The 27,428-nt window shown below is 42.4% G+C and overlaps 1 protein-coding gene across 1 annotated transcript; it reads right to left on the minus strand.

Moving 5' to 3' along the window:
* Window positions 1-9,483: 9,483 nt before the first annotated feature.
* Window positions 9,484-16,189, minus strand: LOC119274229. Its single transcript, XM_037554897.1, has 7 exons — window positions 15,725-16,189; window positions 14,653-15,396; window positions 12,806-13,963; window positions 12,363-12,690; window positions 12,000-12,255; window positions 11,761-11,911; window positions 9,484-11,430 (listed from the first exon to the last, which is right to left on the minus strand). Exons 1-7 carry the CDS (start codon window positions 15,962-15,964, stop codon window positions 9,742-9,744), a joined length of 4,566 nt encoding a protein of 1,521 aa, XP_037410794.1. The 5' UTR covers window positions 15,965-16,189; the 3' UTR covers window positions 9,484-9,741.
* Between the last annotated feature and the right edge of the window lie 11,239 nt (window positions 16,190-27,428).

The following is a 27,428-nucleotide window of genomic DNA, read 5'->3' on the forward strand; positions in this document are numbered from 1 at the left end:
GTGTGTCAGCATACCGATCCAGGGATGACACTTAAGCACAGAGACTTGATCCATTCGGGTCGGGTCGCTATAGTCTCCGAGCTTGGATACTTGGATCCATCTGGCTCTTCACTTCATGAGGTGGTTGTGGAACTAGGTTGAGGTCACCTCTGTGCCACATAACTCAACAACCTGCTTGGCAACAATGTTGAGGTGCACCTCCCTGAAGCCGTTACTAGTCATCACCCACCGACAATGATGTCACACATCTTGTTAAGAACAAATGTGGACAATAAAGACTGGCATTTCATTGTGTTCCCCTTTCCAACCCCCTCATCGGTGTGTTTGCAGCCTTAATGGTGGCCTTGGTAGTTTTCGTAGGCATCGCCGCCACCAAAGATGGTTGCACAAGAGGCACCCTCAAACATAGCTAAATCAGGAAGCACTCAGACAGAACAATGGCCTAATTAAGGTCTTCGGTGGCAATGTCCTATAGTAGTTAGCATCAGGACTAATGAACAAAGAGAATGCATACTACACATGGACTGGTCATCAAGCTCAATACACTAGCACATCTAGCAAAACTAGCATTGACCGATTATGAAGTTGAACACACCACCACATTTACCTATCTACCATACTGGATAGTACCATACTACACATGGTCTGATCATCAAGCGTTGAAACCACATGGAAAACATCATGAACGTCATCAGTGCGGACAAGCAAAACCTTGCATGCTTCAAGAACGACATAACCTACCATGCTACATGTAGATCTACTCCTACCACACGCTCACAGATCTAATGTCAAACAAGTAAGGGTTGATTGAACTTACAACCACCGGAGGGGCAAGGAGGAGGCACAAAACAACTCGGAGAAGAGGAGGAAGAAGGATCCCATCGCCGTCGGCATCGGTCGTATAATATGCGTCGCTCACCTGCTCGTCGGTGAAGAAGCCGTTTGGTACAAAGAGCTTGAAGGGGGGGATGGTGGCGGGGGTTTCGGCAATGAGGCAAAGGGAACTTAATAGGGCGATCGAATAAGTGGAAGGTGATCCAATTCCTCCCATCGTTTTTTTGGAAGGTGCAAGCTCGCGTCATCTCCCTACTCGCATGAGCTCGATGCAGCGTTCCCCTTTCATGCGCACCAAGAGTCTAGCTGAAAGGAAACGATTGATTCGACCATTCCTAACGGGTCTGGCTGAGAGATGCTTTAAGTTTTAATAGCACAAATGCTCGTGCGTTGCAAAGAAAAAGTAAATTAAAATGTTTCCATCGAAAAGTTCACCAAAGTGGCACGAGGGCATCTTTAAATATTACTCTCTGTTACAATCCCATGAAATCCTGTATCTCAGACACATCCCACAATCCCATTTAAATATATATCCAGGACTGTAGACCATCTAGCGTCGACTATAACCACTAAAACAACAACGGTCGCTGATAAAGAAAAGCGTAGATTGGTAGAATTCAACTTGTAGACACACCGACATAGACAAAGAAACAGCGGATCCAAGTTGATCAACGAAAGACAAACACTGACCGAATCCCACGATATTCATCAAAGAAAAACCTACACGCATCCTCCGATGATGCTAGAAGCATCATCATGGCAGGGATCTTCAGGGAGCCGTCACCGCCTCGTCTTTTTGAGAAGGACATGAACCCTACCAAAATGAAAAAAAAAAACCTAAAAACAAAGCCATCCTGCCGGCAAGGACCGGGATCCAAAGGAGACGAGGTGGCATGGCGGCTACATGGCAGGAGGCAGCCAAAACCCTAGGCTCTTTGTGCCCTCCTCTATTTATCTCATGCAGCCCCAATCCAAGTTAATTCTTGTGGATCACCGTTGGTTTGTTGCTTCTCCAAGCGGTTGGTTGTTTGTACAAGCACCTCAGGCAAGTATATAAATTGGTCAAATTTTGTGTTAAAAAGTGAGGTGAGACTATTTTATTAGCAAACAAACCTCTTTCTCGCATAGTCATCAGCTTTTTTTAAGATAGGCATAATCATTAGCAAGCTCTGGCTACGTTGTTCTTTTGCTTGGTATAGTTAGTTTTTTTTCAGAAACGTTTGGTATAGTTAGCTTTTTTTTAGAAAAACTGCAAAGCTTTATTATCCCGTCACAACGTTTACAGGGACGAAACCAAGTCCATTGGGCTGGCCTAACCAAACATGGTGGCCAGCACCTAAAGATAAAGCGTGCTTTGCGAGCTTGTGAGCCTTGAAGTTCGAACTACGAAATTCATGCTTAATATTATAATTTTGAAAGGTAGACGTGTGCTGCACTATTTCATGCACAATTGCACCATAACTCCCTCTGCTCTTCTGCTGGATGTCTTCCACTGCAACTTTGCAATCGCTGGCCACCTGAATCTTCCGTTCATAAAGGCCGTCAGCTAACGATAGTGCCTCTCTGATGGTCATAGCCTCTAGTGTGGTTGGGTCTGACAGGTTAGGGAAAACTACAGCTAAGGCTCCCAGAAACAAGCCATGCTGATTTCTGCATATCGGGCCCACAGAACCATACGCTCCCCCTCTTCCAATAGCAGCATCTGCATTGAGCTTTGATAAACCCCACGGAGGTGCTATCCAGTGGGTCGGCCGACTTCCAGTCGCCGTCCTGCATGCTTGAGTCGGCTTTTGTAAAGCCCTTAGTTCGCCCATATAAGATTGGATGAAACCATTGATGGCCCAAGGAGTCTGAAAGATATCTTCATACATGGCCTTCCTGCGTGCACCCCAAATTGCCCATAATGTGACCACAAAAAGTGTGAAGTCCTCATGGTCCAAGAGATCATGCATAGCAAATATCCATCTCTTCGCATTATCCTATGCCGAGGCATTAAGCTTGTCAAGAATTGCTTCGCTTGTTAATGCCCATGTGCTTCTGGAAACCGAGCATTCGAGGAGAGTGTGGCGCCATGTGTCAACTGCTCCACATAGGCAGTAGGCACTGGATGTGGACATGTTTCGATGATGTAGGAGGGCTGATGTTGGTGTAGCCTCCATAGAAAAAATTTCAGTTTAGCAGGAACCTTGATCCGCCACAGCTCAGTCTAGCCTTGGTTGTTACCAGTGGATGCCGAAGAACCTCCCTGTTCGTATAGCCAATTCTCCCTGCTCATCTTTGTGCATTGGATCATCTTGTACGCTGAACGCACCGAGAAAATACCCCTTCTCTCTTTTGACCATGCCCAAAAATCTTCCACTTGGCAGGTGCATAGTGGGATCTGTAATATTGCTGCTGCATCGATCGGTATGAAAACCGATCTCACCAGATTCACATTCCATGTTGACGAGGTATGGTCTATCAATTCTAAGACCTTGCTTGGTGGATCAGGAGCTAGGGACGTGATGGGTCTCTTTAAGTTTTCCCTTGGCAGTCAGTTATCTTTCCATATCTCCGTTGATTCCTCATTACCAATCCGGCGAATGAGTCCCTGAACCATGATGTCTCTCCCATCCAAAATCGCTCTCCATATCTGGGAGGGATGTGCCCCAAGCTCTGCTTCGAAGATGTCAGTTTCTGGATAATAAACCGCCTTCAGAATTTTTGTGCTCAGAGATGAGGGGTTTTGCAGCATCCGCCAGGACTGCCTGGCCAAAAGGGCAAGATTAAACATCTCCATGTCCCGGAAACCGAGTCCTCCCAAGTGCTTTGGTAGGGTCATTACGTCCCAAGACACCCAACTAGGCTTTCATTTTCCCCGTTTGCTTCCCCACCAAAATTGTCTAATTAGTGAAGTGATGCTCTCACACAAACCCCGGGGTAGACGGAAGCAGGCCATCGAATACACTGGAATAGCTTGAGCCACCGCTTTGATCAACACCTCCTTGCCTGCAGCAGATAATAGCTTCTACATCCATCCTTTCACTTTTTCCCATACTCGGTCTCTCAAGTACTTGAACGTACCGTTTCTGGAATGCCCAACGTCAGTTGGCATCCCCAGGTACCAGACACTGAGTGATTCATTGTGGACATTCAAAATATTCTTGACAACATCTCTTACCACTTGCGGGCAGCCACTGCTAAATAAAATAGATGACTTGTCGTGGTTTATCCTTTTCCCCGACGCCAAACAATAGCTATCCAGTAGGTTTGATACCGCTTCTGCACCCTCGGTTCCTGACTTAAAAAGCAGCAGGCTGTCATCGGCGAGAAGTAGGTGGTTCACGGCCGGGGCCGTTGGTGCCACCTTCAATCCAATAAGGTTTGATGACGAAGAACTGGTTTTCAGGAGGCACAAAAGTCCCTCCGCTGCAATTAAGAAAAGATAAGGGGATATCGGATCTCCCTGCCGTATACCTCTGCTAGGCAAAAACTAATCCAAATGTTCACCATTGAAAAGCACTGAAAAAGAGACTGACCGCACCATGCGCATTAAAGTTTTTATCCAGGAGTTAGCAAAACCTAGATTTCCCATGATGGATTCCAGATAATCCCATTCCAGCCTATCATATGCTTTCATCATATCGAGCTTTAGTGCACAATAGTTGTTGGATTTTGATTTGCTGCACTTCATAAAATGCAGACATTCATATGCACTAATGATATTGTCAGTTATGAGCCTGCCCGGAACAAAAGCACTTTGCTCCTCAGAGATAATGTCTGGCAATATTTGCTTGAGCCTATTTGCAATGACTTTGGAAGCAGTTTTATACAGAACGTTACAAAGACTGATGGGCCTGAACTGGGATATTTTAGAGGGGTTTGTTACCTTGGGAATCAGAACAAGTATAGTATCATTGATGCTCTCCGGGCTCTCCTCCCCTCTGATAATCCGCGGCACTGCATCTATCACCTCCGCACCGCATAAGTCCCAATGCCTTTAGTAAAAGTGAGCCGGGAAATCGTCAGGGCCTGGCGCTTTGGTTGGGAACATCTAGAAGAGAGCTGACTTGACCTCCTCATTTGAACAGGGGTTACACAACAGATCGTTCATCTCGGCTGTCACTTTTGCTGGGACACAGTTTAGGACCGCTTCCATGTTGCTAACTCCCTCGGAGGTATACAGTGACTGATAAAAATTTTGAACCATAGCCTTCAACTCCTCCGGATCCTCTGTGATTATACACAACGAATTCTTCAGAGCTCTGATAATATTCTTTTTACGGCGTATACTCGCCCTCAAGTGGAAGAACTTTGTGTTCCTATCACCTGAAGTAAGCCACTCAACCCTGGATCTCTGATGCCACATTATCTCCTCAAGATGGTACAACTCCACCAGTGATTCATTGATTTTTAGCTCAACATGTGTTGGTGCAGTCCGAACTGGGTCAGCCCGAAGCTTCTCTAACTCCCGTTTTAATATTTTGATCTCCTTGCGCACACTTCTGAAAGTATTATTATTCCACCGTCCCAGGTCCTGTGACAGCGCCAGAAGTTTTGATCGCAACTCCTCCACCCTGTTCGCTGCTCCTTGAGTTGACCATGCGTCGGCTATCATGCTCGCCCAGGTGTCATGGCCCTCCCACATGACCTCATACTTGAAAGATTTCGTCCTTCGCTGTTGCCCCTGATCTCTGTTAAGCCTTGCCACAATTGCGCTGTGATCTGACGTGGCCGCCACCTGGTGGGTAAGGTCCGCCAAAGGGAAGCGAGCTTGCCAACTTGTCGAGGCCAGTGCCCGATCAAGGCGAACACGCGTAACTGAGCCTCCCATCACCCTCTTCTCAAAAGTCCAAGGGATCCCTGCATACCCAATGTCCATCAACATGCAAACGTCCACGGCATCTCGGAAGGCCTAGATTTGTGCATTGCTTCATTGGCCGATGCCCACATGCTCTTCTAGACGTAAAACTTCGTTGAAATCACCTAAGCATAGCCATGGGAGGTCGCTCAAAGTGCTTATGTTTTTTAACACGTCCCAAGTTTGGTGTCGTTGATGTGTTTGCGCTTCGCCATATACTACTGTAAGCCTCCAAGGATCCTCTCCCGGTTCCAAAACAGAACAATCAAGATGGTACACCGAATAACCCAAAATTTCCACTATTATTCCATCATTCCAGAAAATACCAATACCACCACTTCTACCCTGACTACTGACTGCATGACCATGATCATAACCAAGTGTTCCTGCTAGTGCTTCTACCCTCGAGCCATCAAGCTGAGTTTCTACAATACAAAGAAGGGTAGGGGCAAATTTCCTCGCGAAATCGCGAAGTTCCCGGACTATCGCGGCTTTGCCCGCGCCACGACAGTTCCAGCATAGCACACTCATTGGGCTCGGTGGTGCCATCACTCGGGCCCGCCAACTTTGAGTCGCTCACACTTGGAGCCCCTGGCAATGCTGCTGAAATCTTCTCCTCTTCTGTCACTACTTTTGCACGCTTCAGGTCCTGTTTTGCACTTGGGCTCAGAGGCGCTGCCGGAGGTGGAAGTGTTAAAACCTTGTCGTGTTTTGCTGCCAGCGCTTGAACTGAGCTACTTGTCAACAACGCTTTTTCATTGGTAGCTGCTGGTTCCGATCCCCTCTTCCTGTTCCTCTCAGCATCATGCATCTCTAAGTCACTTTCAGTAAACTCCTCCTCTGCACCGCTGAACTAGGAGCTTGTGGCTTCGCCTCGTCCTCCCCTTCCCGTTCGGCCGCCTCTACGGCCGCCTCTGCGGCCACGTCCACCTCCTGGACCTCTGCCGCTTCACATAAACCATGACGCCCTTAGATCCTTGAAGACAAGAGCCGACGGAGGGTGGATGTCGTCTCCGTGCTCCTTGAACATGTGGCCTAACATGCCACAAACCGCACACCAATCAGGAAGCTTTTCATACTTGACCTTGTAGATCTGACGCTCGCCACTTCGAATCATGGAAACTGCGTTCTTGAGGGGTTTATTGACACTGATCCTAATCCACACACGGTAAAAGTTTCCCGTGAAATCGTGAGATTGGGGTTCCGTGAACAGCACCTCCCCTACCTTAGCCGCCAGGGACGGAACCAGATGAGCATAGAGGTCAGGGACATCGTGAATCTGGATCCAAATCTCAATTGTGTCCAGCCTAACTGTAGAGGGCTTTGTCACCCCATCGTACTCCTTGAGGATGACTGCGCCTCCCCGGAAGTGCCACGGGCCCTCATGCATGACTCTCTCCCAATCCCCTAGACAGGAGAATTGGATGGTGTACAGTTTGTCCTCCAAAGGCTTGAACTTGGCTTCTTGTGCGAGGTCCCAAGCCGATCTCATGTTCTTAAAGAACCAAAACTGACTATAGGGTTTATCAGAGTTAACCCTAGCCAGCGCAATCCACCTAGCCGCCGCCGGTGGGGCTTCCTTCTCGTCAAAAACAACTTCATCTAGATCTTCTTCTTTCAGGCCTAGTTCTTGCATCATCTTCCCCACGTCACTGACCCGAATTGGGCCTGCTTCAGACGCCATGTAGATCCCTAACCCGAGAGCACAGATCAGGTTTTGCAGGAGCCCTAGACCCCGATCCTCCCAGCAGCGAGTCTGGACACAGGAGGTGCACGAGACGACCCCCTCGAGTTCCCGGAGAGGGGAGAACTGCGGATGGATCGGCTGTAGGGAAGATCAAGTCTCGACGGCGGCTGGTCGCCCCGCGAGAAACATAACCCTAGCTAGAGGGAAAAACTATACTATCAAGTCTCGACGGCGGCTGGTATAGTTAGCTGGCCGTGAGATCGAACAACCATGCAAGCAGTAGTAATTATTTTTATATTCTGAAAGACCACCCATATACTCGTAGCCCACAAGAGAAAATTTATTAGAAGGCCCACTTGCTTGCTTGGCTACGTACCGATGGAGCAAGACACAGCCCGATCGATCTTAAAACAGCCATACCAAGTTACGAACCACCTTGAATTAGTACCACCTCACGTGTATATTTTGAATATAAAATTATTAGAATGGGATGAAATTAAAAATATCACCTTGTTTTATTAGTCTTTATCTTTATCTTTACCTACTAATAAAGCAGCTATCGTTTCTGGTCGTCCGTCATTAAAATTACCTTATAAGTTGGTAAAAATTACCCACCAATGCCATCCATAAGTAGGAAAACGATTCAAGTTTTCGGACCAAAAATCACCGCCTCCTTCGTGGTAATATAGAAGCACGACGAAAATAAGTCATAGAATGATGAGTAGGAGTTGGTTGGCTGATCTTCTCCCATAGCCAGGAGACTAGGGTTCGAATCCCAGCTTCCACAATTTTTATCTTTCTTTTCTCACATATGTCCTACCCATGTTTGCGTTCATGGGTCGGGCCGGCCCATGTGCAGAGCTTTACTCCCCTTTTTTTCAATTTACTTTTTTGTCTTTTCTTTTCTCATTTTGTTTTCTTTATTATTTCTTATTTAAATTAATTTGGGATTGTAATATTCTAAAAGTTGCGAGTTTTTTAAAAAAATGTTTGAGAAATCATAAAAATATATGTGAATTCCAAAATGTTTAGAAAATCATAAAAATTTTGCAGATTCAAAAAATGTTGGTGGTTTTGCAAAACTGTTCACAAAATTATACAAAATCACAATTTGGAAAAAATGGTCGGGAAATAAAATCATGTTCATGATTTTTAAAAAATGATCGTGTATTTAAAAAATATTTGGGAATCTGAAAAAAAATGTCCATTCACAAAAATAAAAATAAAAATTTGTTCCCCAATTATTTTAAAAAAGTTCGTCGATTCAAAAAAATGTTTGTTGAGTCAAAAAAGGTTAATGAATTCGAAACCGGTTCATACATTTAAAAATTGTGAACAAAACTAATGTTCATGATTTTTTTTGAGAAAATCAAAAATTTCAAAACAAAATTGTCGATTCGAAAAATTGTTCACTGATTCAAAAATATTTTATGTCTAGGATTTGATTAGTTTTTCGAAAGTCTTTATATATCTTAGCGTTGGGAGTAGTTCATGGTCAATGAGGTTTTGTTTTTAAAGTTTTAAACGTTCCCTTGCGCAACATAATGATAAGTGTGGCATGCACTGGCAAATTCATAGCCTTGGAATTACCGCGGAATGCATTGTGATCACGTGGACATCGCGACCATCATCGGTTAGGGTGAGAAAAATAAATAAACGGCAACATGGTGAGCCACTATGTTAAAATAGAGTATGCTCATACATCACGATATTGAGTCATACTCATTTGGCGAGCCATAATTTTTTGTCTCCCGTTGCAACGCACGGGCATATTTGCTAGTAGGTATAGGTATAGATATAGATATAGATGAAATTGATGTGCTTACGATGAAAGTCGTACGATTTTCGTACGACATGATCTCACCCATCTACAAAATTCAACAGACTAACGACGTCGTATGAAGATTGTACAAACTTTGTCGTACGTGTAGCAGGGCTCTAAGTTTTACAAGGACCGAATTTTTTGTGCATGCTAGGCAACCAAACTGGCCAAAGTCGCATCCCTGTCGTCTGGCACGCCATCAACAGCCCAACGAAATGCCCACAGCTAACTCTGGAGCGCGTCCGACAACTTCCACTCCCTAACCAGCTGAAGCCTGAAAAAGCATCAACAGAATACGTATGTCACAAGTCAAATAGTCCGCCCTGAAACTCAGTCACTCTTGTTTCTCCGGCTACAAACAAAAAATTCAAGTAGGTTTCCGGACTGCCCACCACAGCCATCAAAATATCTACCTATCTACACAAATAATAACGCTGCATTTATACTAGTTATCCTTTTGGCGATATACTCCGTAGATGAGAAGGGAAGAAGATATGACTAGCCTATACACAGCAAAAAATATAGGACAGGCAGCATATATCAAACTTCAGAGTCTATCTAGTTATCTGGTTCTACGCTCTCCAGTGGTATGTTAATGTCAGGTATAACGGTTGCGTCTGCTTCGCACGAGTCTATGTCCATGCGTCCCAGCTCAGGCACAGGCGGTTGGGGGGTAGCGGCTCCAGTACAGGTGTCCTCTGACTGACAATGCGGTTCATCTAAACTTTTGGGGCTTGCCTCTGTGTTGTCCTGGCGGGATGAAACCGGCAGTTCTGCTTCACACTCATCTGGTTTCATCTCAGGCTGATAAGGAGCAGGCAATTCAAGTGGTATGTTAATGTCAGGTATAATGGTTGCTTCTGCTTCGCACGAGTCTATATCCATGCGTCCCAGCTCAGGAACAGGCAGTTGGGGGGTAGCGGCTCCAGAACAGGTGTCCTCTAACTGACAATGCGGTTCATCTAAACTTTCGGGGCTTGCTTCTGTGTTGTCCTGGCGGGATGAAACTGGCGGTTCTGCTTCAAACTCCTCTCGTTTCATCTCAGGCTGATCAGGAGCAGGCAATTCATAGGGAGCGGCTCCGGCACTGGTATCCTGCGGCTTACCATGCGGTTGATCTAAACTTTCGGGCCTCACTAGTGTGTTGTCCTGCCGGGGTGAATATGATGATTCTGGTTTACATCCCTCTCGTTCAGGCTCCTCAGGAACTGCAAGTCTCTGGGATGCAGCTCCAGAGCTGCCATCCTGCGCTTCACAGTGAGGTACATCTGCACTCTTGACAGCAAGTCTTATTTTTGTGTTGTCTTGGTGAGGTGAATCTGACGCTTCTGCCTTGCGCCAGTCTCTTTTCACCCCTCGTTGCTCAGCAACTGGCAAATCATGGGACACAGCTTCAGAACTGCTATTCTGCCCCCAACAATGAGGTTCTTTCATCCGATTGTTATTGGCATGCTCATGCCGGACACCCCTAGTTGCTCTCTCATGAAATGAAGGCATGTCTCTAACTCGGGCACCAACTCCCTGGTGGGGTGCTTGTCCCCTGTATGTGCATGGTGCTCTTCGTGGATGATTCCCGAGCCGCTTCTCTTTGTTCATACTCCAAAGGTGAGGATCAGCATTTCCATATGAACTGAACCTTCTTTGCGAAGAAGCTGGCCGTAACGGATAACCAGTCCTGTTCTGAAAGTCCCTGCTGCAGTGACCTCCTGAAGGTTGCTGCCATGTACCAAGAATACTAGTTTGGTTGTGTGATTCTGCCCTCCAAACTGATCCAGGAGTAAACCTGCCATTGGCTGTTTGGGAAGTACTGCACAAGGGTTCTTGATCAGTTCTGCTATGATAGTGCTGCCCGGGATGCCGCTCAACATGTCCTCTAAACCCTTCAGGAGCACCACGTTTGTCACAGGAAGGTCTGTACCTGTTGGGCCAGTATTGATCAACAGGGATACCTCGTGATTGATTATTGTAGTCACCGCCATAAAAGGTTCTTCTGTGCTGCTGAAAGTGGGTTCTGTGAATGTCCTCTCTGGAAGGTACAAAAATAGGTCTGTTTGGGTGACAAGAATTTGGTCGCAAATCATGGCCGTTTGGTTGCCAATTATAACAATTATTTATGCTCCGTGCACCACCAGAACCTGGAATCTGACTCTGTCTTATCGGTAGGCTGTTGCCAGCTATGGTTGAACCACCCCTTGCCCTTAATGACCATGATGACACTCCAGCAGCATCAATTGTGCGGCCATTTCTCTGATGAGCAAAAAAAAAAAAGAACTAATGTAAGTATATTTGGAAGAACAGAGGTTTGAAAGACAAGTTTTCTTATCCTCAAATCTTTTACGGTCTAGGATACGGGAGACTATGAAGGATATTTTTGCTGAATAACACAATGTGGCTGAACACTGGATCAGAGACAATAAATTAGTTAGCACTTAGCATATCCATCCTAGCTCAAGCTTTCATACATACTAAATTACATTTCCTTTTCCTAGTTTGGGTTATTTTAGGAAATTGGGTTCACCAGACTCGTGGCAGAGCAGTGTTGTAACAAGATTTCTTTTCATACCACAAGGGTATTACCTTGATTGCAAGCCTCATTGTTTCTGCTAAATGCTTGTCCTTGAGAGCATCAAAGAAGCATCCACGTTTTTTCGAATCATTGACTAATTCTGCCCATACTGAATTGCTTGCAAGCAAAGTGACTCCATTTCCAAGGATCCAAAGGCAGTGCCTGTGGCAAAAATACAGAGATATGTAAATGAAAATGCAGTGTAAAGTGTAAACTAATTCTTGAATATCACCAAATTAAGAAATCTTACTTTGCTCTTGTCAAAGCCACATTAATTCTTCCAGCATCAGAGAGAAAACCTACTTTCCCATCTTTGTTGGACCTAACTGTTGAAATTAATATTATGTCTTCCTCACCACCTTGAAATCCATCGATAGATTTTACTGTAACAGACAGAAACTCATGTTTCTCAAACTTTCTTCCAATTCTTTCTTGCATTGCAATCACTTGGGCAGTATACGGAGATATTACACCAACACTGGTTCTCTGCCTCTTCTCCCAGCATTCTACAGTAGTTTTACACAGAAAGTAATCAGCTTTATTCAAATCCTGAAGCTTAGCAGTACTTATTTTCATCCAACATGACATGTGATAGGTGAAGATTTGGATATACCTTTCGCAAGTCTTTCGATGATATTGGCTGCTACAGCAACCTCAACCATATTTTTCGAGCTCTGGCCAAGGTCATCAAGCATTTCCATATCATTTTCAATATGAATGAATGAATAAGCACCATAAATACTTCCAGGGAGATAATTCTTGGTATAATCTTTCTGTTTGACACTGGGACCATCCAAAATTCGGTTACCATAAAAGTTGGCATTCGGAAATTTATTAATGCAAGGGTGCATTCTATATTGTACTTCCAGCAAGTGCTTGGTGTAACCCATTGTACACAATCTCTCGTAGAGGCTTCGGCCAAAGTCAGCATCTTTAGCAATCTAGCAAGTAGCAGTAAGTACAAAGTATCAGCAACTAAGGAAGTCTGGAAATAATGATCAGTAACATATGCGATGATAACAGAATATGACACACATTCTTATAAATAAAGAATACCTTGCTCTTTACCAATGATGATAGCTGGTTTTCATCCCCAATTAGTAAAACATGTTCTATTCCTGGAAGCAAGAGAGGAACCAGCGATTCAGATTCTTTTAGCTGTGCTGCCTCGTCGACAACCAAGATGCTTATAGGCATCACACCTTGCAGCCTGAACAACTCAAACGAACCAGAAGCAGTGCAAAATATGAGTTTTGCTTGCTTCAAACACAAGTCCCTGACTGAAGATTCATTCTCTTCACAAGGAAACCGCATTTTTGAAAGATCCATCAGGGTTTTAATACACATAGAGTTTATCTCCGAAGGGTTATCTAGAGAGATGTCATGGTCAGGAAGATCCTCGGTTGCATCATCTTTCAGGTCATGATGACCAATAGAAGGGTCAGAAAGTTCATCGGAGGGCTTGAAGATTGTAAAAAGATCATCATCAGAGAGATCATCTGCACAGAATAACTGCTGCACTTTATGTACCAAACTTTTCACAAACATCATCTTGTCAAAGTTCTTGCCTAGGGTATCCGCTGGAAGATGGTCGAAGAATGTATCAATACAAGCTACCAATTCTTTTGCTAAACTGCTGAAGTTACTTGTAAAATACTTTTTAAAAGTAGGGCTGCATTCATCACTGCTTGCTTGTATATCTAGGGACAGTTTGTACCTAGAAGTGCAATGTTTTAGGAATTTTAGGACAGAATCCACGCAATGCTTCCACCCAACTTCTCGGTTAAAGCACCTCAGCAACTTCTTGACACGATCATCCAAATATATTTTTGACAACTCCTTGCCAATGTGCAGACGGTCCTTGTTGCCATATAAAATGATGTCACCAAAGGAGTAATGATGGCTTAGAGAGAAGTCGTCAATCAACCCAATAAGACGAGAAGCTACTTGCAAGACAGCCATGTTGGTTGGAGCACACGCAAGAATTCTCTGTTTCTTCATCAGAAGCATGTGTAATGTTACTGCAAGTGTTGTAGTTTTACCTGTGCCAGGTGGGCCCCAAACTAGCCCCACAGAAGATCTATGACAACAATTACTTGCTGAAATACAACTTGCTATTGCATTAAGCTGTGAGACATTCAGCTTAAAATTGCAGAGATCATCCTTGATTTCCTCATGTGATTTGTTGCTGCAGTAGTTACAATGTCTAATAGCCTGCAGCGTCAATATGAAAGAAAAATAAAATAAGCATTGAATACAGAATGCAAAAGGACACAACAGTTGCATAGAGGGACTATGTAAACAAAGAAGAGAAATCTGGAACAGAAAGACAAAGCATACATCACATTCAACTTTTACAATAAGAACATCTCTAGCTACTTAAGTAAAAAATGACAATGCAAATGAAGGCCGTGACATAAAGCTAAATGGTGGCAACGTAATGATAGGGATGAGATACAATAAGTCACAACTTGTACAGCTAAACCAGACACCAACGAATCAACATTAAGAACATGACATTGACCATACTGCATGACCTGGGAAGTAGTCTTTTACAAATTCTGATATCCATATATCATATATCAATTATTACATCGACAAGATTATGCAAATTTATGAGTACAGTAACACAAAGGCTCCACATTTGCTTAAATAGTATGTAAGTGAATACATGTATTCTTCCATTCTCGCAAAAAAAAAAAGTTAAGATGAACTAGTATCAAAGTATGCAGTTCATTCACATGGTATAAAAGATATGGAACTTGATGATCCTTAGGTACCTCCAAACACATACATATTATCACATGAATATACCATATGCATTTTGTACATGCCGAAGCAGTTTAATCGCCTGAGCAGTGCAAATTGATAATGGGAGGAGACACTGAAACTGAAAGACTTACATTATTGTTTTTGCCCAGCATGTTCAGAATGACTTTTGTATCCATTGTCAGCCCCCTTCGGAGCACAACCCAAACACGATCATATGTTACCATATTAGTTAGGTGCATAGCATAGAAGGACCATCGTCTTGATGAATTTCCACACATCCCTGTTTCATTTAGTTCCTTCAGATCACTACACTTTTCAAGGGGCTTTCTACCTTTTGGTAATTCTTTTCTGATTTCTTCATTGATAGATGAGTTTCTGGATTTCAGAGCCGTTGCTTCTTGATCCAGTATCTCCCATGACTTATCCAACTCTTCAGTGTACAACTTCTCATACTTGTTAACACCCATTTGGTGCCGTTCATCTCCATCAGCCCCAGTCTCCATCCATCGTGATGCCTTTACGGTCATCTTATTGCCCTGGACCTTATTAATCCATACGATGACACAGGATTTGGACTGTTTGAGAATATGAGATTTATTTGCTGGTCTTGTTTCTGAAATAAGTAACACATCTGCTGCTTTCGGCCTATATCCATCAGTTCCAGAACCAGACACCCCCATCCATCTGTCGAGCTTGATCTCATACAGTCCTTTCCCCTTTTTCACTGCATTGACTGATAGCACTTTTGCATATGGAGCTCCAGAGATGTCCTCCATGCTTGAAGACATATCATCCCGAACCTCCTCTAGAAGTGGCCCAAAAAACGATGTCATGTACTGCTCCATGCTGTTAAATGTCTCTGGGATCTTGGACACCTGTAATGACATTTCATTCCATGAATCCATAGTGTTTTTTTGGCGATTGGCAAGAACACCGTTCATATTATAAGTAATAAACAGCATAGCAACTAGGCTTCCTTGTTAAGGCACTTAAGAATTTTGATTTCTCACAGTCCTATTGCAGATTTTCCATTCGTAGGGCACAAAATGAATGTGCTTCTATGCTCCCCTAAAAAAATGGAGAACTCTACTACTAAAATGTTTCTTCAGATCCACGCGGAGGTTAGGGTTCGTCATTCGCCCAACCCACACCAAGTAGCCAGACAACAAATCGAGCGGAAGGGGGGTTAGGGCTCGTCGTTACCTTGTCGCGGAGTAGGTCCTTGTTGAGGATTTGGTCCACCGACCACGAGAGCACCACCTCGGAGAGGCCCTGGCTCCGCCACTGCCACAGCGAGTCGCCGGAGGAGGCCCGCGTCGGCGTGGGCTGCTGAGGGTCGTCGTCGCCGCCGTCGTCGAACGCGCGGGATGACTCGGCGGGATCGTCGTTGCGCATCCGGTCGCCCGGGTCGCCGCCGCTGCCGGCGTCATTAGGTCGCCGCATTTCGCCGCGGCGACGACTGCGAGGCGGAGGCTGGCTCGCTGCGATGATAATTTGGGGGATTAATAAATCCTAGGTGTAGTGACTTCTAGCTTCTGAAATCTGACTTTTCTGATTGGTTGCTGCATTCTGGGATTGTGCCCGTCTGTCGGACTGCAATCTCGTTGTTGTTTTGGTTCTAGCAGATTTTTTTTGTCCTAGGCGTTGGGCTTTGGGCCAGTTCTTGGTGGCTTCGAGGAGGCGTGCTGACTTTTGGTGGTAGGTGAGCTTTCCTACCTAGCCCAGGCCATCCCTAACTAAATGTGCTGTCCTAGAAGCCATCCCTAAATTCTTCACGCAACATGGACTATCCTAGAAGCAACTTTCGCAAGACCTTCAAAACATGCATGAAGGGTGTTTCATAATTTTTTGAAGGCTATCGAGGCGACGCTCAAACTCAGAGTCGTTATAACGCAGTTTTCATAATATTTCTCCTTTTTTGGTTGTATCAACTCAATACTCTCTTTCGAAACAAGCTTTCGCCCCGCTTTTATTATAGCAACCATCCGATACAACTGCGAGACCACCATGGGGGTAAACAACACATTCAAGTCCAAAAGAAAAAAAAACAAGAGAAAACAAAGAGAAACAAATGCCAACAACGTCAGATCGACGAAAGCGGCTATTTTCCCCAACCGATGTGTCCTTCGGAAGATTCCCACCACGCTTCTATGCATTCGAATTGTCGTGTGCCAAGTAACACCTTCAAGAAGGAGTACGACGACGACGCTGCTGCCCGGACTGGTCTTAGGATTTCTCCCGATATACAGAGGGGAGCGGGGAGGGGGTTCACCCGACGCCCTTCAAGAAGGTCGGCGGCGCCCACAGGCGTCACCGCGTTGGCACCGGCAAGAATCGACAGGGATTTCTCCCGACCCTCTCTCCACACACAACCACAGCCCCAGACTAAACCCGGGCAAACGTCGGGTCGGGCCGGGTTTCGGGTCAGGCTTATAAAAGCCCGACCTTCATTTCCCAAGCCCGAGCCCAGCCCGAAGCCCGAAATACTCCCTGTTTCAAGCCCGAGCCTGGCCCGAAGTCAAGCCCGAAGCCCGAAAGCCCGGCCCGAACGTTGTTTTTTAGTGTACGCACGTGCAAGCCCGGCCCGAAGCCCGAAAGCCCGGCCCGAAATACATAAAAAATGAAGCCCGAGCCCGGCCTGAACTATCTTCCGGGCTGCAAAACTAGGCCCGAGCCCGGCCCGAACGTCAAGCCCGGCCCGGCCCGGCCCGGGTTTTTCGTGCCGGGCTCGGGCCGGGTCGTCAGGCCGGGTTGCCCATGCCCGAGTTTACCCCAGACCAACCATCGACCCTGCCTCATTTGCCGCCCACCAACATGCGCCAACACAGTCGCGAAGTCCTCATGGACGTCTCACCATGGCAAACGCTGCGAGGCCGACTGGACCAAGACGGAACAACCGTAGACAGGGGCAGTAGTACCACAGCCATGTGGGAGGGAACAACCTCCACTGGTTCAAGCAATAGCAGACCTGACGCAGCGGGAGGAGCACACCAGGCCAACTGCCTAGCCGGAACTAGATCAGGCATGTGAAGCTCCCGCCGTCGCGTTGTAGCAGACGCGACGCTTTAGCCACACCCCCCCCCCCTATCGCGAGCCACTCATCAGTCCAACCGGAGGCAACATGCTAGAGCACAAGTCAGCCGCCCTAACCTAGATTGGGCCCAAAGGGCCTAGATATGGGCCTGCGGGGCACCATCGGCCAGATCCCGTACCAAGCCGCCACCGCTGCCACACAATCAATTGCAGGGATTCAAACACTTCAACTAAAATAATTGTGCACACCAAAGTTTTTATAGAGGGAGAAATGTCTATTAGCGATGTTTTTATACATTATTGGTAGTCATGGGTTCAATATTTATTGCTTCTACATATATGTAGCGATTATGGATAAGGAGAAATGCCAAAAAATGGCATTTTCATGTGTGTGTGTGTGTGTGTGTGTGTGTGTGTGTGTGTGTGTTATTAAACGAGTTGGGTCGGGTACTAGGCGACAGAGCGGGACTTGTAAAGGACATGAGTGACGTGGTAGATGCAGCCACGGTCCCTGACAAGATGAATTGGGTGGCATCGCCTTATCTTATTCCGGCCAAGCACTGTCGACAGGGTCGGGGTAGCTTGGCCAATGGGAGATGGTCCCACATGATGAAATTGTTTGTAGGGTACGAAACCACCTCAAAGTTATTCTTCCCGATCAATCTATTGAGCTATTCCTATAAAAGTCACAAACAACCCTAGATTTTGTACTAAAATAATATCATATGATACGCATCAACCAACTCTAATGTCACCTAGATACTCCAATCTCAACTAAAGTATCCGTGAGTCAATTATACGATACGCATCAAACAACTTCAGATTCATAATATTCAATCCAACACAAAGAACTTTAAAGAGTGCCCCCAGATTTCTATCGGATAAAGTAGGACGAAAACATGCATCAACCCCTATGCATAGATTACCCCGATGTCACCTCGGAAATCTGCAAGTTTTGTGCCAAAAGATAAATCAAGTGAGTCAATATAATACCCCATTGTCACCACGGGTATTCATATGCAAAGACATACATCAAGTGTTCTCAAATCCATAAAAGTATTCAATCTGATAATAGTGAAACCTCAAAGGTAAAAAGTCAATTCATCACAAGAAGATAGAGTGGGGAAAACACCATATGATCCAACTATATTAACAAAGCTCACGGTACATCAAGATTGTGCCAAATCAAGAACATGAGAGAGATATCAAACACATAGTTACTTGTGCATACCCCTAGCCTTGAGGGTGAACTACTCCCTCCTCATCATGGTGGCCGCCGGGATGATGAATATGGCCTCCGGTGATGATTTCCCCCTCCAGCAGGGTGCCGGAACTGGGTGCCAGATGCTATTTCAAAGGTACAGAGGCGTGCGGCGGTGGAGTCGAAGTTCTAGGGTTATTTCTGGTGGTTTCTCTATTTATAGGATTTTTTGGCGTCGGTCTCATGCTAACATGGGACATGAGGTGCCCACTACTTACCATCCCACCACCTAGGCCCCTGGCGCGCCCTGATAGGTAGTGGCCACCTCCTTCACCTTCTGGTCCTCCCACTAAGCTTTGGGGTTCTCTTTTGTTCCAAAAAATCGTCAAAAAGTTTTAACTCATTTGGAGAACTTTTATTTCTGCACAAAAAACAACACCACGGTAGTTCTGCTAAAAACAGCGTCAGTCCGGGTTAGTTTCATTCAAATCATACCAAAACCATATAGATTTGTTGTAAACATGGCATGAATGCTTCATAAATTATAGATATGTTGGAGACGTATCAGCATCCCCAAGCTTAATTCCTGCTCGTCCTCGAGTAGGTAAATGATAAAAGAAATAATTTATGAAGTATGAATGCTAGCATAGTGCATAAGTTTGATCAATGATAATTTCAATCACTTTTCCTAGCATCATAACAACAACTCTTTCTCATAGAACTCATCATGATAAAGTAGAAATCGATTCACATGTCATGATTCAAATAATGCATTCTCTTGAAACTTAACAACCTATGTTCTTAGTCACCAAACAATTGCAATTCAACTTATTCTCAACAAAGTCTAAGTAAGAGCTCCACATACTCAATCATCATATAGTCTTCTATGATTGTTAGTACCCAAAGCATATTTTTAGAACAAATGGCACCCATAGAACATGGAGAAAGATAGGGGCTTAATGTTTTGTCTCCCAACTCATTTATCATAGAGATAATTGTCAACAATAATAATTCATGATCAAATATGTTTGACTTGCCATATGTGCCTAGATCTTTGCCCACCACATGATACTTGCCAACTAGAGAATAATTGAGGTTGAAATGATAATGCATACTATCGACTCTTGCATAAAAGTAAATATTGAAAAGTAAAAGATAGACCCTTCGCAGAGGAAAGTAGAGGTTGTCATGCGCTTTTTATCTTTGGATGCGCAAGCTCTTAATGCAAAGGAACATCACATTATATTGCCCCTTATGATAGCAACCTTTATTATGCAGTCCATCACTTTAATTTCTTTGCCATCACAAGTTCGTACAACGCTTATTTTCCCTTGCAATAAAAGACCACTTATATTTTAGGAGCAATTTTTATTGCTTTTTGCACCGATGACAACTTACTTGAAGGATCTTATTCAATCCATATGTAGATATGATGGACACTCATGGTAAGAAACTGGGTTTAAGGATTTTTGGATGCACAAGTAGTATCTCTACTTAGTACGAATTTTTGGCTAGCAAAAGATCCTAAGCAAACACCACATGTTGGAGGATCCATAACAATATATCTTCTATGCAAATATACACAACCATAACTCATTACGTTGTCTTCCTTGTCCAACTTCAACTAATTTGCTCAAGTTTGAAAATAATTAATGGGTATTCACAATCATATAAGATGTCCAAGATAATATATTTGTATGTGAAAGTTATCTTCCTTATACTAATCATTCATGAATTGCTTGTATGACCAATATTGTGATTGTGAAGCTTCAATAGACTTCTCTTTCTAAACCCAATGTGAAGCTACTACTAGGCATGATATGAACATATAATTCCAACTTCATGATGTTTAATTTGTTCAACAATTTACTCATAGGATATAAGTGAAGCACAAGAGTAAATGACAAACTACTCCAAAAACATATAAGTGAAGATCAAGTGAGTAGTTAAGTAAATGGGTAGCTATTTGAGGACTCTCTCTCATTTAAAAACTTTCAGATCTAAGTATTTTATTAAAACAGCAAGCAAAACAAAATAAAATGGCATTCCAAGAATATCACAACTCATGTGAAGAAGCCAAAACTTAGGTTCAACCGAGACTAACCGATAATTGTTTATAAAGAAAGGTGGGATGCCTACCAGCGCATCCCCAAGCTTTGATACTTGATACTTCTTGGAATATTAACTTGGGATGCCTTGGGCATCCCTAAGCTTGAGATCTTATGTCTTCTTCATTCCTCTCATAACACGGTTTCCCTAATTCTTAAAAACTTCATCCACACAAAACTCAACAAGAACTCGTGAGATAAGTTAGTATAAATCAATGCAAAACCTTATCATTCTCTACTGTAGCAAATCACTAAAATTATAATTGACGTTGCATACTAAATGCATCTGCATATTCAATACTCCTATCCTCAAATAGAATCATTAAACAAGCAAACATATGCAAACATATGCAAACAATGCAAACATAATAGCAATTTGTCTAAACAGAAAAAGTTTGTAAAGAATGCAAGAAGATTCATACTTCTCTAGACCCAATTTTTTAAAAAATTACCAGCTTGTAGAAATTTTGTTATAGCTCATCGTGTATAAATTCCAAGATTTTATCATGTTCTGACTATTCACAAATATTCAAAACATAACAACAAACTTTCTGTTTTCAAACAACAACATATAGACTTGCAAAATAAGCATGGTAAAGGATATACTTGACATTTTTGTTGAAATAAAATATACAAAACAATATTATAAATAACAACAAACAAATCAAAACAAAATAAAATAACTCTCCAAGCAAAACTCATATCATGTGACGAATAAAAATATAGCTCCAGGTAAGGTTACCGATAATGTTGAAGACGAAAGAGGGGTGCCTTCCGGGGCATCCCCAAGCTTAGTTGCTTGGGTATTCCATGAATATTACCTTGGGGTGCCTTGTGCATCCCCAAGATTAGGGTCTTGTCACTCCTTATTCTCCTCATATATACATCTCCCCAAAACTTGAAAATGTCAATCACACAAAATTTAACGGAACTTCATGAGATACGTTAGTATGATAAAGAGCAAATCATTCACTTTGGTACTGTCAAAGACAAGATTCATAATTGCTTCCACATAATGCCTATTGTACCCTATAATTTCTATAATTTATATTGACCAATATAAGCCACAGAAACTATAAAACAAGCAAAGCATGCACCGAAAACAGAATCTGTCAAAAACAGAATAGTCTGTAATGATCTGAACAATGACCATACTTATGCAACTCTAACAATTCTGAAAAATTAGGACAATGTAGGGAATTTGTATATCAATTATGTTTAAAAAATTCAGATCATAAGCACATTTCTATGAATTTACAAAATTCCAGAATTGGGTGCAAATTTTTTTGTTTTTGCATAGAATCAAGTCAACTATCATTCACACTATCCCAAAGGTTTTACTTCGTGCTTTATTGAAACAAAACCAATAGAACATGATTAGTATATTAATCATGTGAACACACAAAAATAGTAGGTAGAAATATTGGGTTGTCTCACAACAAACGCTTTTCTTTAATGCCTTTTTAGCTAGGCATGATGATTTCAATGATGCTCGCATAGAAGTAAAGAATTGAAACACAAAGAGGGCATCATGAATCACATGACAAACACATTTAAGCCTAACTCACTTCCTATGCATAGGGATTTTGTGAGCAAACAATTTATGGGAGCAAGAATCAACTAGCATAGGAAAGCAAAACAAGTAGAAACTTAAAGATTTTCAACACATAGAGAGGACACTTGATATTATTGAGATATGTAAAGCATATGTTCATCTCTCATAATAATTTTCAGTAGCATCATGAAGGAATTCAACAATATAACTATCACATAAAGCATTCTTTTCATGATCCACAAGCATGGAAAATTTATTACTCTCCACATAAGCAAATTTCTTCTCATTCATAACAGTGGGAGCTAACTCAACAAAATAAATACCATGTGATACTTGATTGACATAATTCAAGTGAACAACACCTGCACACAAATAACAAATACTAGCAAACCGATGTGTTAAAGGGGTTGTCAATCCCTTTCGGGTAACGGCGCCAGAAATTGGCAAACGGACGTGATAAAAATATGATAGATGGGATAAATAGATCTTGAATAAAATAAATTGCAGCAAGGTATTTTTGTATTTTTGGTTTAATAGATCTGAAAATAAAGCAAAGGAAAATAGATCGCAAAGTCAAATATATTAAGGAAGAGACCCGGGGGCCGTAGTTTTCACTAGTGGCTTCTCTCGAGAGAAAAATAGCAAACAGTGGGTGACAAATTACTATTGGGCAATTGATAGAACTTCAAATAATCATGACGATATCCAGGCAATGATCATTATATAGGCATCACGTCCAAGATTAGTAGACCGACTCCTGCCTGCATCTACTACTATTACTCCACACATCGACCACTATCCAGCATGCATCTGGTGTATTGAGTTCATGGAGAAACAGAGTAATGCAATAAGAACGATGACATGATGTAGACAAGATTTATTTATGTAGAAATAGACCCCATCTTGTTATCCTTAATGGCAACGATACATGCGTGTCGGTTCCCCTTCTGTCACTGGGATCAAGCATCGTAAGATCGAATCCATCACAAAGCACCTCTTCCCATTGCAAGATAAATAGATCAAGTTGGCCAAACAAAACCCAAATATCGGAGAAGAAATACGAGGCTATAAGCAATCATGCATATAAGAGATCAAAGAAGACTCAAATAACTTTCATGGATAAAAAGAGATAGATCTGATCATAAACTCAAAGTTCATCGGATCCCAACAAACACATGGCAAAAGAATTACATCAGATGGATCTCCAGGAGACCATTGTATTGAGAATCAAACGAGAGAGAGGAAGCCATCTAGATACTAACTACGGACCCGAAGGTCTACAAAAGACTACTCACGCATCATCGAAGAGACGCCAATGGACATGATGAACCCCTCCGTGATGGTGTCTAGATTGGATCTGGTGTTTCTGGAACTTGCGGCGGCTGGAATTGATTTTCGTCGATTCCCCTAGGGTTTTGGAATATTGGGGTATTTATAGAGTAAAGAGGCGGTCTGGGGGGGCACCCGAGGTGGGCACAACTGACCAGGGCGTGCCTGGAGGCCCAGGTGCGCCCTGGTGGGTTGTGCTCCCCTCGGAGCACCCCTAGGAGCTTCTTCGGCCCATTGGATATCTTTTGGTCCAAAACAATCCGCAAAAAGTTTCACTGTGTTTGGACTCCGTTTGGTATTGATTTTATGCGATTTAAAAAACATGCAAAAAAATAGCAACCGGCACTTGGCACTATGTCAATAGGTTAGTGCCAAAAAATGATATAAAATGACTATATAATGATTATAAAACATCCAAGAATGATAATATAACAGCATGGAACAATAAAAAATTATAGATATATTGGAGACGTATCAGCATCCCCAAGCTTAATTCCTGCTCGTCCTCGAGTAGGTAAATGATAAAAACATAATTTTTGATGTGGAATGCTGCCTAACATGTCATCTCATTTTCTTTATAGCATGGACATTTGGACTTTTATATGTTTGAAAGCAATAGTCTAGTTTTGACATGAGACTTAAATACTCAAGCATATCAACAAGCAACCATGTCTTTCAAAATATCAATGCTAAAATAAGTTATCCCTAGCCCATCATGCTCAATCATTGATCCATTCATGAAACACACTCGCATATTAGCTACACCCAATGCTCAAGTACGAACATAGTGCCCCCTAGTTGGTGCTTTCTAAGAGAAGATGGAGACTCAAATTAAAAATAAAAATTCCATAAAGTAAAAGAAAGGCCCTTCGCGGAGGGAAGTAGGGATTTGTAGAGGTGCCAAAGCTCAAAGTGAAAATTGAGAGATAAAAACATTTTGAGAGGCATATTTTTCCCACCAACGAAAACGACTTAGAGTTCCCCACACTTTCCATGCTAGATATATCATAGGCAGTTCCCAAACAGAAATTAAAGTTTATTCATTTTTCCACCAAACTTCCACTTTCCATGGCTAACTGTATCCATGGGTGCCTTCCATACCAACACTTTCCAAGGAATTTATTATTTGACAACATAAAGTAAATTCATTCTTCATTTCGGGACTGGGCATCCCTAATACCTTTGCCTTACTCTTGTGCAATGGCAAGTGAATAAACACTTATCGTGAGAATAACACATCTAGCATGGAAAATATCGGCCACCCATCACCGTCTCGTGAGCGGTACGAGCACACAAAAAATAAATTTATTTTGAAAATTAGAGATGGCACATACAAATTTTCTTAGAACGGCAAAAGAATATCGCATATAGTTAGGTATAGTGGACTCATATGGCAAAACTGGTTTAAAGGATTTTGGATGCACGAGTAGTGATCATACTTAGTGCAAAATGAAGGCTAGCAAAAGATTGAGAAGGACCAACCAAGAGACGAAGAATCTCATAAGCAAGCATTAAGCATAATTAACACTGAATAATGCACCACAAGTAGGATGTAATTTCATTGCACAACTATTGACTTTGGTGCTTGCATAGGGAATCACAAACCTTAACACCAATATTCTTACTAAAGCATAATTACTCATCAACATGACTCACATATCACATCATCATATCTCAAAACTATAACAAGGAATCAAGTTTTTTTTGTCCAATGATCTTCATGAAAGTTTGTATTATATCCTTCTTGGATATCTATCACTTTGGAACTAATTTTTATGTGTTGCTTTTGATAAGCTCAAACAAATATAAGTGAATATCATGAGCATAATATTTCTTTCTCTCAAAATAATTTAAGAAGCAAGAGAGAATTTCTTAAAAAGAATTACTAACTCTCAAATAAATCTAAGTGAAGCATGAGAGCATTTCTTTAGAAATACTTAAAGCACACTGTGCTAAAAAATATATAAGTGAAGCACTAGAGCAATTACATAGCTCATAAAGATTTAAGTGAAGCATAGAGAGCAATTCTAACAAGTCATGGCATAATTTTGGCTCTCTCAAATAGGTGTGTCCGGCAAGGATTCAAAACTTAAAACACAAAGCAAAACAAGCAAAGACTCTTATCATACAAGACGCTCCAAGCAAAACTCATAGTATGTGACGAATAAAAATATAGCTTCGAGTAAAATACCGATGGTCGTTAAAAGATAGAGGGGATGCCACTCAGGGCATCCCCAAGCTTAGTTGCTTGATTCTCTTTGGATAATAGCTTGGGATGCCATGGGTAGACTCAAGCTTAGGCTCTTCCTACTCCTTATTGCTTCATCCATCATAACATCACCCAAAACTTGAAAACTTCAATCACACACAACTCAACAAAACCTTCGTGAGATCCGTTAGTATAAGAAAACAAATCACTACTATAAGTGTTGTTGCAAACCAATTAATATTTTATTCTTGCATTATATCTACTGTATTCCAACTTTTCTATGGAAAAAACTCCTTAAAGAAAACCATAGAATCATCAAAACAAGCACACAATGCAAAGGAAACAGAATCTATCAAAAACGAAACAATCTATAGCAATGTGGGTATTTGGAATACTTCTGTAACTCCAAAAATTCTGCAAGCTTAGGACGACCTGAGAAATTTGTTTATTAATATTCCGCAAAAAGAATTGGTATTTCATCACGCTCTGGTTAAAAATGAAAATTATTTTTGTGAGCGCAAAAGTTTCTGTTTTTCAGCAAGATCAAAGCAGCTATCACCCAAGAAGATCCTAAAGGCTTTATTTGGCACAAACACTAATTAAAACAAGAAAAAACACAATCATAACAGTAGCATCGTTGCTTCCTTGACCTCCACTCCAAGTCTCCTGGATTGCGTTTGTTCCAAAAAGATCCTCGCGAAGGTTTCATTCCGTTTGATATTCCTTTTCTATGAAACACTGAAATAGGCAAAAAAAAAGCAATTTGCACTGGGCCTTCGGTTAATAGGTTAGTCCCAAAAATAATATAAAAGTGCATAATAAAGCCCATTAAACATCCAAAACAGATAATATAATAGCATGGAACAATAGAAAATTATAGATACGTTGGAGACATATCAAGCATCCCCAAGCTTAATTCCTGCTCGTCCTCGAGTAGGTAAATGATAAAAACAGAATTTTTGATGTGGAATGCTACCTAACATAATTTTCAATGTAATTTTCTTTACTATGGCATGAATATTCAAGTCTGAAAGATTAAGATAAAAGTTTAATATTGACATAAAAACAATAATACTTCAAGCATACTAACCAAGCAATTATGTCTTCTCAAAATAACATGGCCAAAGAAAGCTATCCCTACAAAATCATATAGTCTGGCTATGCTCTATCTTCATCACACAAAATATTTAAATCATGCACACCCCCGATGACAAGCCAAGCAATTGTTTCATACTTTTGATGTTCTCAAACTTTTTCAATCTTCACGCAATACATGAGCGCGAGCCATGGATATAACACTATATGTGGAATAGAATGGTGGTTGTGGAGAAGACAAAAAAGGAGAAGATAGTCTCACATCAACTAGGCGTATCAACGGGCTATGGAGATGCCCATCAATAGATATTAATGTGAGTGAGTAGGGATTGCCATGCAACAGATGCACTAGAGCTATAAGTATATGAAAGCTCAAC

This window comes from Triticum dicoccoides, chromosome 1A (genome assembly GCF_002162155.2).
Source record: "Triticum dicoccoides isolate Atlit2015 ecotype Zavitan chromosome 1A, WEW_v2.0, whole genome shotgun sequence".
Taxonomy (NCBI): Eukaryota; Viridiplantae; Streptophyta; class Magnoliopsida; order Poales; family Poaceae; genus Triticum; species Triticum dicoccoides.

What these genes read in the sequence shown, in the direction of transcription:
- LOC119274229 (XM_037554897.1), bottom strand. Translation starts at nt 15,964, where the DNA reads ATGCGGCGACCTAATGACGCCGGCAGCGGCGGCGACCCGGGCGACCGG. An exon ending in TGCTGGGCAAAAACAATAAT is followed by an intron (nt 13,964 to 14,652) that starts GTAAGTCTTTCA and finishes TTGACGCTGCAG; the next exon opens with GCTATTAGACATTGTAACTA. An exon ending in CATCGAAAGACTTGCGAAAG is followed by an intron (nt 12,256 to 12,362) that starts GTATATCCAAAT and finishes AAACTACTGTAG; the next exon opens with AATGCTGGGAGAAGAGGCAG.